Here is a 12,762-nt window from a genome sequence, read left to right on the forward strand (position 1 = left end):
GAGGGCTGTCTTGTGCATTACAGGATGTTTAGCACCATCTGTGGGCTCTACTCACTAGATGTGAGAACACCTCTTTCTATCCCCAAAAAACTCTCTAGACATTCCCAAATATCCCCTGGGAGGCAAAATCAGCCCTAGTTGAGAAGCACTGCTCTAAAGTGTGAGCCTGAGTCATAACTGGTATGTTTCACAAATAAGCAAAGTACTTACAATGTCTGTGAATACTCCAGGCCTCATAAGATTGATCATTTTTGCCACCTGAAAAACATCCACAGCGTTCTCGTTCTCCAGTTGCTGGGACAGGGTGGTAAGGGCACACAACATTCCTGCTGAAACTGCTCCATACCTTGGGAAGGAAAAAAAATGCTATTTCAGATTTACTAAGGGACTGAATATTTTGGAATGAAATTACCATCACATATTTTCATGGAAGCTAAGTAAACTGTATTGATATCTATTCTAGAACACAAAGATGAGTGAAATGCTGGACAGGGGAGAGATTTGGAGGCTAGCATAAAGGTAACATTTGTTTATGAATGTAAATCTCCCAAACTGGTTTATCAGATGCTTAGCTTGACATCTCACATGAAATGAGAGGTTCAGAATTAGACTTGGGATGGCTACGGAAGACCTGATGTTGAGGACAAGCAGGCTGGCATAACAGGAAAAAGAGTGTGAGACCCTTAACAAGAGGCCATTGGACAAGTAGAAAGTGGGGAAAGGCTCTGAAAAAATTCTTTTGAACAATCCCAAACAGCTACATTGAACTTACAAAATATGAATAGAAATGGAAATATATGGCTCAAATGCAGTCAGAGAATTTTCAAAATGAGCTTCATATTAAGAAATTATTTTTGGCACTGAAGCAGAACTTTCCAAATGACAGCACCTTCTATAAAATTCTTGGAAAAATATAGTTCTCTGTGCTTCACACACACACACGAAGATTAGAACGGTAGTAGCCTTTTTCATCAGGCCAAGTTGCCAACTTCATTTTCCCCACATAGTTTTCATATTAGTGCTGAGAAAACAGATGGATTAAATGACCTGTTCAAGGTGGGTTACTGATTGGTGGTAGAAAGGAGACTAGAATTTAGATGCCCTGTGCCCACTGTTCTGTTAAGAAACTATTAAATATGTAGTTTCTGAATTTATTCTTAGATGAAATTAAAACATTACAGATGTTTTACTTCTTTAATATAAGTAAGACCAAAGTCCCCCTAACCACCACCCCAACTTTAGAGGTAAACTATCTAGGGGTAAAATATTGTTATACATTTAGGTGCAGCCTTCCAGACTTAGGTATATCAGTACATATCAATCCAGCTCATTATTTCCTCTGCTGCAGGCACACCGGACTTACTCATTTCCCTATGGATGGACAAACGTTGTATCTTGTGCACATGAGCAGAGACACCAGGAGTAGAAGAGCTAGGTCACAGGCATGCCCATTTTTAATTTTAAAGATACTGCCATATTTCTCTCCCAAGTGGTTGCTCCCTGTTTATACTTCTCCCAGCATAAGAATACTTGTTTCTCCTCACCATTTTAAACTGTAAACACTTCTACCAATCCGATGGGTGAAAAATTCTATTTTACTGTTGTTTTAATTGCATTTCCTTGTTTACCAGAAAAGTTAAATATCTTTTTGTTTATTGACCATCATTTTATTTCCTTTTCTGAAATTGCCTGTTAATATACTTGGCCATTTTTCTATTAAGTTGGTCTCTTTTAAATTTATTTATATAGGAGTTATTTTATATTATCTATAGTATATGTTTCAACTATTGTTTCCAATCTTTAATTTCTCTTAACATTATTTATGGTCATTTTTGTTATATTGAACTATAGTCTAGATGTAATCAATTTAAATTTATTGTTCTTTTACTTTTAGCTTTTTTAGGAGTCTTGTTTGAGAATGCTTTCTTTAGCCCAGTATTTTAAAGATATTCTCCTACATTTTTCTAATTTTTTTTACATTTAATTCTTTAATTTATCTGAATCTTATTCTTGTTTTGATGTAAGGATCTGATTTTAGCTATTTTTTTCTAATAGATGACTAATTGCCCCAGCATTTTTTAATGAATAGTTTCATCTTTTCTCATTGACTTGAAGTGCCTTTTTATCATATACTAAATTCTCATATATGCAGGCCGGTTTCTGAACCCTGTATTTTGGTCATTTAATCTGTTTATTTTTTTGCATTTCTCCACATTTGTCTTAATTCTTGTAGGTTTTAAATAAGTCTTGATATCTGGGAATAAGCCATGTTTCCACAATAGTCTTGGCCGTCTCTACATTTATTATTTCATATTAGTTTTTTTTAGTGCTTCAAACATATATTTTCATTTTTCACTTGCACGCTCATTTCCGAATACCTCTACCCTTCTACCCCATCCTGTTTCATATTAATTTTGAAACTGTATTGTCAAGGAACACAAAAAGTTTTGTTAGGTTGCATTGGATATATAGATGAATCTGAGGACATTAACATCTTTTTGAGTTTTTCTGTTCATAAACATGATGTCTTTTCTCCATTTATTCAGGTCTTTAATGGTTTTCAATTAGATTTTATAGTTTTCTTCATAGCCTTTGCCAATTTCATTTTAGGGTAATTCGTAGGTACTTTTAGAGTTTCTGTTACTTTTGAGAATGGCCTCTTTTTATAATATTTTCTGTTTGGTTTCAGTTGACATATAGGAAAGTTATTGATTTTTCACATGGTAAACTTGTATCCAGTCACGCAGAACTCTTTTGAGTTATAATAATTTGTGGATTCTCTAAGAAGTTGGCTCCATCTTTATCAGCCAATGTCAGTTTTGCCTCTTTTCAGCTTTTATACTTCTTACATCTGCTTTTACTGCATCGGCTAGGACCTCGATAGTTTTGCATTCTAGTACTGCAAGGATGTATCATGTTGTGTTCTTTAATGGTAAAGCTCCAAGTTTTAAAAGTTAAATAAAAATGTTTGCTATAGGCTTCTGATAAATAACATTGATTATGTTAAGGAGGATGCTTTCTACTTTTAGTTTGATAAGATTGTTTTCTTTTGGGGAAGGGGATCATGAATGAATGTTATTTTATTGTATGCTTTCCAACATCTCCTCATTTTTTTAGAAATCCCTTTAATAATGTCCTGAATGTGCTGAGAGATTTCTGGTAACGTTTAACCAGCTCTATAGTCCCAGGATAAATCTGACTTTTTCACGATGTATAATTCTTAAAATATAGCACATTGGATTTTATTTGACTGACAGTATTTCAGATTTTTTTGCATCCATATTCAAATAAATAGGATTGGCCTATACTTTTCCATTCTGATGCTAGCCTTGTTTGATTTTTAAAATTAAGGTTACATAAAATATTGTGTGTGTGTGTGTGTGTATATTATTGCTCAAATGCAGCCTGGTGAGGACTTGGTAGGCCTTAGGTTGAGAACTCATCCTTTTATAAATTCTTAATAATCACTAACGTATGTTGTGCTCTTACTATGTGCCAGGCTCTCTTATAGGTGAAGTGCCAACTTAATCCTCACAACAATCCTATGGTACCGGTACCATTATTATCCCCATTGTGAGGGTGAAGAAACACGGTGAAGTAACTGGCCAAGTTCTCATAGCTCTTGAGAGCAGAGCTTGTATTTGAGCTGATACATGTAAATGGCTCAGAACAGAGACAAACACATATCACGTGTTCAAAAAATATCATTTATTATGGTTATTATCTAGGTTTAAAAATTTATTAGTACAGAGTTATAGTTTCAAATGTTTATTTTATGCCTTTTGAAATATTTTTATTATTTTAAGCTTTTATTATAGAAAATATCAAACATACACAAAAGTACAATAGGACAGTAAGCCACACGTAGCCGTTTAATCTTTACTTCCTACCCCACATATTTTGAAGCAAATTGCAGGTATCTTATTAATATTTCAGTATAAAACTCTAAAAGGATAAGGACTTAAATGTTAATTTGTGCTTTCTCTAATTTGTTTCTTTGTCATTTTCCAAAGTTGGGTTTTTTATTAGACTTTATTGCTTAAATGTTACTATTTCTTCCCTGCTCCTATTTCATTACTGTTTGCTTTTATCTTTTAATTCCTTACACTTTTTGTGGATTTATCTGATTCTTATTCTGGCTTCTTGAGTTGACAGCTTAGCTTATTTTTAATCTCTTCTCCAAAATATGCAGCATAGGCTATAAACTTTTTTCTCTGAGCCTAGTTTGGCTACATCCTACCAGGTTTTTGAAATGCAGTGCCTTCATCATCATTTAGTTTTAAGTATTTCAGAATTTCTATTGTCATTACCTCTTTAACCCATGAATTATCCATAAGTAATTCTAGATGTAAGGATTTCAGCGTCTAGGTATAATGATTTGGGGTTTCATTTTACTGTTGGTTTCTAGTATTAATGCACCGTAATCAGTGAATGTGACCTTGTATGGTATCAGTTTTTTGAGAATGTATTGAAATTCCATTTATGATCAGTTTAAGTAAATAAACCATTTGTGTTTGAAGAGACTATATAGTCTCTCCATACAATCTCTCTTGGGTGCATACTTTTATATATCACTATGAGATCAGCCTGGTTAATTGTGGTATCTAAATCTTCTCTCTAAAAGTTATTGTTCAAATGTATCCTGATATTCAGTTTAAGAACTCATCTCTTTACTCAGTTCTTAGAAAATCTCAGCCATTATTTCTTCTTCTTTAATCTTTTCTCTCTCCATTGATCCCTCGTAGACATATGTTAGAACTTCTGTATCTAGCTTCCATATCCTAGTTTGATTTCAGCTTTGTCTATTCTACTACCTGCCCATCTCGTATTTCTTCCATTTCTTAGGCTGTAATTTGTTTCTGTTTCATAATATATGTTTATTTCATTTCACACAGTCTTCTTTTAGATCTGAGCATATTATTTTAAAATCCTATTATGATTGCTCTATTAACTGATTCACAGTATGTTTTTGTTCTTGTCACATTGTCTTTCCTCAGATTCTGAATAGCACTGGGCTTACCATCTCATTTTAGCATGGCTAGGTTTTTTTGTTTTTTTTTTTTAATAATTTGTATCAATTTTTTTCAGGATGGGAAGAACTTAACCCTTGCTTAATGTGTTCTAGTGAAACTGTTAAGACTTAAGATCTCTCTCTCTCTTAAAGTTGTCTGTAACTATTCAGACAGTAAAGTCACATGATAAGTATTTTATTATGTAGTGTGTACTCCATTTGAGATTAACTCTGGCTTTTCCTATACAGTCATGCACTGCAAAATGACATTTCATTCAACAATGGCCTGCATATACCACGGTGGTCCCATAATCTGAGTACCATATGGCCTAGGTGTGTGGTAGGCTATACCATTTAGGTTTGTGCAAGTACATTCTGTGATGTTCACACAATGATGAAATTGCCTAGTGAGACATTTCTCAGAACGTATCCCTGTCGTTAAGCGACGCATGACTGTACTTAGGCTCTCTTAAATAAGTACCTAAATTAAAAAGTACCTACACAACAAGACTTTAAACACGACTAGAAACGAAGTCCAATCAATCAAATGCACAGCTACTTTTAAGTAACTTCTACATACCAAGCATTACAATGAAAGATTAAAGATGGAGAAAATAAAGGCCATTCTCTTTCAAAAATTTAGGAATTAAGTAGGATTAAAGGATGTTTGTCGACTTTCATAGATTTGCACTTAAAACTCCAGGGACTTGGTGAAAAAGCGATAAAAGTAATTTGTAGCCTTGATAAAAACAAGAATCGTATATAAATTCACTGGCTTTGGTAGTTAGTTTGCTGCTTCCTCAAAGGGCCCCATTGAGAGCAATGCTTATTTAACTCGTGCTGTTAAGAAAAAAACAGAAGTATTTTCATCTTTCTTTGCCTGTACCTCAAAGATATTATAAAAGAAAGGAAAGTACTTTAAGTTACCAATGTACAGTAATGTTTTTAAGTGCTCTGTCTATATTTATTTTAAACCACATTGGGGTTTCTTGTATCAGCAGTGTGAGTAATATCTATGCTCATTTAATTATATTTTTTACTATTTCCTATAATTACAATTATTGTAGCTTTGCATTTAAGATGTTATTTTAAAACTCAAACCAAAAATGCAATCCAGAATTATAACCCTGTCACTCTGAACACAGTGAAGCTTCCCTTTGAAGTCATTAGGGCAGGAAGGAAAACAGAGTTAAAGCTTGAATATGCGTCAGTTCTGGGGAATGATGGCAACACAAAAGCCTTCCATGGGACTTTAGGAAAAAAAACCCCACAGTCTGAAGAAACGAGGGCAATGAGTGCACGAGTATTTACTGTGAAAACCAGTGGGAGGCAGTGTTAACCAGGAGGATTAGACAGATCTGGATCTGACCATGGCCAGGGCCAGCCTCCTGGCTTGCCACCTGTGCAGTTTTGTAGGGCAGGCCTCATGCTTTGATGGGTTCCCTACTCAGAAGGGTGCTGCACTTAGTTTCATGCTCTGCTGTTGCATCTGGAAATTCTTAATAATTTTTGAATTTTACACTGGACTCTAAAAATTATGTAGCTGTTCCTGTCCCTGCCCCTTACTAACTGTGTGTGTATACAAGTTCTATTACTTAGCTTCACTCTGCGTATTTTCTCATATTTGAAGTAGAGATCCTGAAATTACCTTCCTAGTGGGGTAATTCTGAAGATTAAATGAAAAACTGAATTAGTGATGATTTGTGAGTATCTCTGCAGCAGGTGGTATAGTCTAAATATTTCTGTGTCTCCTATAGAGCATCTCCACAGTCTTCAGACTCTTTGATCTCAGGACCAAATAAAAAAATATTGAGGACCCCCAAAGAGCTTTTGCTTATTTGGGCTATATCTATCAATATTTACTGTATCAGAAATTAAAACTGAGAAAATGTTAAAACAAAAAACCATGCAAACGTACATTCTATTAGCCATCAGAGTGAGGATGTCATCCCATGTCATGTAGCTCTGGAAAACTACTGTACACTCAGGATAGAATGAAAGTGAACAAGGCAAGTAGTAGCTTTATATTATTATGAAAGTAGTTTTGCCCTCTTGGTTCTCCTGGAAGGGCCTTGGAGACCTTCCTACCAACCAGGGGTCTTCAGATCACACTCTGAAAACTGTTAAATGAAATTAGCCTACTGTGATATCCAATAGGGTAGAGAGAGGTATCTCCAGAGTGAATAATTAACATGAGGTATTGGCACAGGAAACTATTCTTCCTGCTGTGAGTAAGGTCTGATCTACTATTGTCTCATAAGGCTGTATAAGAACCATGCCTATGCTCCACTCTGCTTCTGTAGGAAGATACGAGGTCAGTCTCTGAACAGAATCGTCTTGAAGAGATGAATGTAGGATGCTGAGAATAAAGCAGTTTGCTTTTAAGCTGTGCCTGTCCTCACATAGAATCAGTTTACTTTTTGGTGAGGAATTTTATCCTTACGTCATTTATCCAGAAACTTTGTCCACCTGGCACACAGCTGAGAACCCTAAAAGTAGGTGTTAAAAAGATCTCTATGAAGACCACACAGATATCATGAAGTTTGTGCACTAAAAGTTCAACTCGTTGACCTACAGCGAAGTACTGAGGCCTTCTCTCCAAGCCTGTTCATTTTCACTTTTGACAGAGCTTAAAAGACTTTGTAAACTGGTTTTATAGTTCACAGGAGAGTTTAAGCAGGCAAAGTGACAATAAAGAAAATAAAAAGCACGGCACAAGACTCTTTATATAGCGCTATATAGCCTTAACAATTTGTAGGTCATTACCATTTGAAGCACAGCACACATTCATGCCAATATTTATCCAGCACCTATTATGTGCCAGACACTGGCCTTCACCCCATGGAGACTGGGATGAATAAGTTACCACTGCTGGTCTCACCAATGTGGGAGTGACGGTCACATAAACAAGTAGGTACAATGTGATATGATAAACAGGAATGGCATAGGTAAGGATGTAATGTTTGTTGACGATTTTGATGATCATCTCTGGGATGAGTCAGAGACAGTTTCAAACAGAGTGACTTTTACAGTGTATGTTGAACAGAAGGGCACTTTCAGGGGCAAGGTGGCTTGTAGGAAGTATTCCAATGAAAGACTGGATGATAGCCAGAAAAGTAAACATAGGCCAGACTGTAAAAGAATTTGAAAAATGTACTGAAAGAATGGGTAGCATCAACAAGACTTGGTGGCCAGTTAGATGTGGGGGTGAGGGGGCACACACAAGGAACTCTCATGTGTTTCTGGTTTGTACAACTAAGTAGATGGGTGCAGACTAGAAGATGATGAGTTTGGTTTTGTGTGTGTGTGAGAGAAAGAGTGGCCCTGAGCCAACATCTGTTGCCAATCTTCCTCTTTTTGATGGAGGAAGATTGTCACTGAGCTAGCATCTGTGCCAATTTTCCTCTATTTTATGTGGGATGCTACCACAGTGTGGCTTGACGAGTGGTGCTAGGTCCACGCCCAGGATCCAAACCTGCAAACCCTGGGCTGCTGAAGTACAGCGTGCATACTTAACCACCATGTCACCAGGCCCCATGAGTTTGGTTTTGGGCAAGCTAAATTTGAGGTGTTTGTATGCCATCAGGAAGGGATAGTTAAAGGTACCAAAATTAGGTAAGAGGAAAGTGAATGGTAACAGGCATTCAGAGTATTGCATTAGAGCTAGCAACAGTTTAAAAATATTGAAGTTGTTCTTGAGTAATGTTGACAAGTAATTTCTATTATTTTTAAGGAATCACTTATGTCCTAAGTGACATGGTGGGTAAATGAATGAACACATTTCTTTAGGTGGCTTTTAATCCAGCTCACCTACATGATATTTGGAGATCCACTAGTTTAGGACTACTTTTCTTTTCTCTTATTTAGGCCTAAGAACAGCTATCTTTGATTAATTCCAGAGGTGAGATATTTAGCACGTGGTATAAAATAAAAACCACTGAATGAGACAAATATACCCCAAAGCTGAGTATAGATAAATAAATCAGTTTCCCTCTTCCCTTACCATGAAATACATGATTAGCTGCATTACTGACTTTAGGACAAAATTCCTTGGAGCACCATCGTAACAGCCAAATCAGTCACAGAACTCGGGCAGCAATGTTAGGATTTCGCCTGAATTATTAAGCGATGGTAAAACCCGGAAGTTATTTTAAAAGCTGATCCAGATTAGTGGATAAAAACTCTAGAAGCAGCCCTAACTTTATGCTATAACTGCCTACCCTAAAGTTTCACAAACCAGTAGCAACTACCCAGTTATTTTGAGGCTGTCTGTGCTATTTAAACACTGCTGGTGGTTGTCACATTTCCAGGGACCTTACTTAGTGTGCTATTTAACTAAAGCTTCGACTATAATGCTCTTCTAATCTTAATTCTTAATCTAATTAAGAGCCAGGTCAATATTTAAAATAGTTACTATTTGCCAAGAAAGCAGCCAGTAATATGGCTTACTTCAAATACGAGAGTACTACTGATTGGAGGTGAAGGTGCTGACCTCAGCTGAAAGTCTTTGTGCACTTCCTGTTACAGCGTTAATTCAAGGAAAATAAAACCCTTAACAATGAGCTTTACTTTCAAATTTATTAAGATACATGTGACTGGAGTAGTTGGTAATTTAATGAATATAATGGGTGCATTGAGAAGTTGCTGACCAAGGGAACTAGCTACCTTGGAACCAAAATAGAAATGAGGATGTACAATTGGTGCCACATTGGCTAAAGGTTTGTGAGACTGGATTGCAGCTATGAAGCTTGACTCCAAATATTTACATACCATAAGGTATATCAGCGACCCTTTTCCCTCCTACTAAAGTGGAAAGGGTCTGGGTTTGAACATCATTTGGACCCTTGGAAGCTCTGAGCCAGGAGCAAGTTATTTGTTCTCTTTGAGATTCATATTTTTCACCTTTAAATCCCAAAGACAGTACTGTAATCTTCAAAACACATTGTAAACTCTAAATATTATCATTAATAAAGTAAAATTTTCACTACTGATTAACTAAACCATATTTAAAAAGGTTTATCCCCTATTAAGTGTTTGCTGAAATTCAATGTAAGGATTTTTAAATAAATGTAACTATTTAATTAATGTAAATAGTTAATTGATAATTTAATTAACTTTAATTAATTTGTGTTATTGAAACATAAAACCACAGAAAGCATGCAAATCTACTTTTGTAGGGTCACATGGTACTTTCACCTTTCTGGAACAAACACTCTAGGAGAACCTGAAGCCTTGGAAGGGTTTGACACATTAAAAGGCAAACAGAACCACAACATCTTACACATGTACACATTAGAAAAAACATGCAATTGTCACAAGCTGAGAGAGGGAGTAGGTTTTTTAAAATCTGCCTTCGCTTTCCACTACCATAGCAATGAAACAAGAAAAATGTCTCAGTTTAAAAATTAAGAAACAGATACATACTCATCATGAACAATGGTGGGGCCGTCTCTTGTTAAGGCCTCTTCCTTGATGACGTTAATAAGTTCAAAGGTACTGCTTATGGGGGCATCTGGGTTAGGCCATTTGGGACACTGAAAATGCCGAACTTCTAGGACGTAGTCATCCTACAAGCAGTACAACATGAGTCACATCCCATCCTTTGTTTCATTGTATCTATAATCTAATGACTAGAACTTGCTCCGGAGAAAGTATATATTACAGGTAACTAAAGAGTACCAGATTAACCAAACTGCGGCGAGTCAGAAGAAACATACTAGGGAGGTCTGCTTGCCATTCAAAAATGACCAGGTCATGACTGTGAAATAGTAGAATCCTATTTTGTTCAGGCAAAAATTTCAAGTGACAATAAATTATAAGAGACTTTATACCCTACTTTACCTTCTTATCTATAAAATTAAAGGAAAAAAAAGGAAAGGGGTTAGCTCATCATTTAAATTACTAATATAAGATGGGCCGTCTCTGACCCACTCCACAGGAAGGCAGTTATGACACATCAAAATGTTGTTTACTAGAAAAAAAGTCAATAGTATCATCTCTGCAACACATTGCAAGGTTTACATTTCTGATGGCAAAGAAAATATTGAGCCCTACTATATTGTTTTTATAATTAGGTCAACAGACCTATTTGTATGCACGCTCAATCGGAGGAATGGTTACATTTCATCTACGCAGTTGGAAAGAGCAAATATTTGAAGGAAGAAAGAAGGGAAGTGTATGTATTTAAAATTAAGTCACACTCAAATGCCTGGGCCTGTCTCGAGGGTGGTGAATTACTTCATTATTACTTAGAAGGATGGTCCAGGGCCCAGGTTTGCTTATTACTGAGGAACTGAGGTTTAGGTTACCTGTGTAGCTTCAAGGATGAAGTCATGGATGATAATTTGTTCTTCATTAGAGAGGCACAGTCTGTCCTTGCTGATAAGGGTGACGGTAAAGGCCTCACAGTTCATGGATTCTTCTCGACTTGGCCAGTACACAAACTCATCTTCTGCCTATGGGAACCACAACAAATTCCTCTGCAGTGCTGTCAAACATTTGATTTTGAATTTTCTTGCAAAATGATTTATGTTTGCCATTTCCCATACCTCTCAAATCATCTTTTAAAATGAGTTCACAGAATTATAGCCCCATCTAATCATGCCAAGTTTGACTATTGTATTCTATTGTAAAATATACTTCATAACCATTTCCTAGCACCTCTCATCTATGTCACCATAACAACCAAAAAACCCTCCCTCTAGAGGGGATGTATTACCCCCAGCTGAGAAGTGCTCTGTAATAGAATTGTCATAGTAAAAAAGGAGACAGGATCTAGATCAAATAATTTTAATTTATTATTTCACAATTGCTTAAGCAACTAAGCCACGCTAATTGTTATTTCCTATGGATTATGTTAACAGTTCCACAGTTGTTTAGCATTTTGCAAAGGACTTTCATAAGCATTATCTTATTTTATTTTTACAATACGCTAGTGAGGCTAGGGATTTTTATCATCTGTCTTTACAGATGAGGACACCAAGGCTCAGAGAGGTCCAAAAATTGCCTAAAATCACACTGCTAATAAATGGTAAGGGATAGAACCTTTTTTTTTTTTTTTTTTTTTAGGAAGAGTGACCCTGAGCTAACATCTGTTGCCAGTCTTCCTCTTTTTGCTTGAGGAAGATTGTTGCTGAGCCAACATCTGTGCCAATCTTCCCCTATTTTATGTGGGATGCTGCCACAGTGTGGCTTGACGAGTGGTGCTAGGTCCACGCCTGGGATCCGAACCTGTGAGCCCCAGGCCACTGAAGTGGAAGTGGAGTGCCTGAACTTAACCGCTATGTCATTAGCCTGGCCTGGGATAGAACCTTTTGGGAAAGAAGTACGTAAATATGCACATAACTACAAAGTACCCTTTAAAAGAAAAGTTAATCTGTCAATGTGAGGTTTCAAAAGGGGCTAACAGAAAGTCTTTCAGCCTTGAATCAGGCAAGCTTTAAATGTTCATCTATTTTAAGATTAAGCATAAATATTCAGGCTTGGTACTTGAATTCTATCCCTGAAAACTGTGGAGGCCTAAGAAAAAGTTAATCATTGCGTAGGCTGGAGATTTTGTGAGTAATACAATGATTATGACAATAAGCACTCCCCCCACCTCTTTTTCTGATCAGCTCAAATGGCAAACTACAGTTTGCCTGTAAAATATAGATTTCTATGGGCATTTTCCTGAAAATGCTTAGATACTACTAGTGAAGTCAGAAATAATTCTGAATAATGTTCAAAACAAAGAAGGTTTTGTTTAATCTTAC

The 12,762-nt window shown here is 36.2% G+C and overlaps 1 protein-coding gene and 1 long non-coding RNA gene across 7 annotated transcripts in view; one reads left to right on the forward strand and one right to left on the reverse strand.

The window, feature by feature from the left end:
• The window catches only part of PTPRG (protein tyrosine phosphatase receptor type G), a 675,839-nt gene that overhangs the window by 4,843 nt on the left and 658,234 nt on the right, over window positions 1-12,762 (reverse strand). For all 6 annotated transcript variants that reach the window (XM_023621202.2, XM_070238719.1, XM_023621201.2 and 3 more), the window contains 3 exons: window positions 11,320-11,466; window positions 10,436-10,578; window positions 211-346 (listed from right to left, as the gene is read on the reverse strand). In XM_023621202.2, coding sequence (XP_023476970.1) covers window positions 211-346; window positions 10,436-10,578; window positions 11,320-11,466 — 426 coding nt within the window. The remainder of the gene's footprint in view (window positions 1-210; window positions 347-10,435; window positions 10,579-11,319; window positions 11,467-12,762) is intronic.
• LOC138918221 (uncharacterized) lies at window positions 464-2,281 on the forward strand. Its single transcript, XR_011427264.1, has 2 exons — window positions 464-519; window positions 1,349-2,281. It is a non-coding gene; the product is annotated as an uncharacterized lncRNA (long non-coding RNA).

This window comes from Equus caballus, chromosome 16, assembly GCF_041296265.1.
Source record: "Equus caballus isolate H_3958 breed thoroughbred chromosome 16, TB-T2T, whole genome shotgun sequence".
NCBI classification, from domain to species: domain Eukaryota; kingdom Metazoa; phylum Chordata; class Mammalia; order Perissodactyla; family Equidae; genus Equus; species Equus caballus.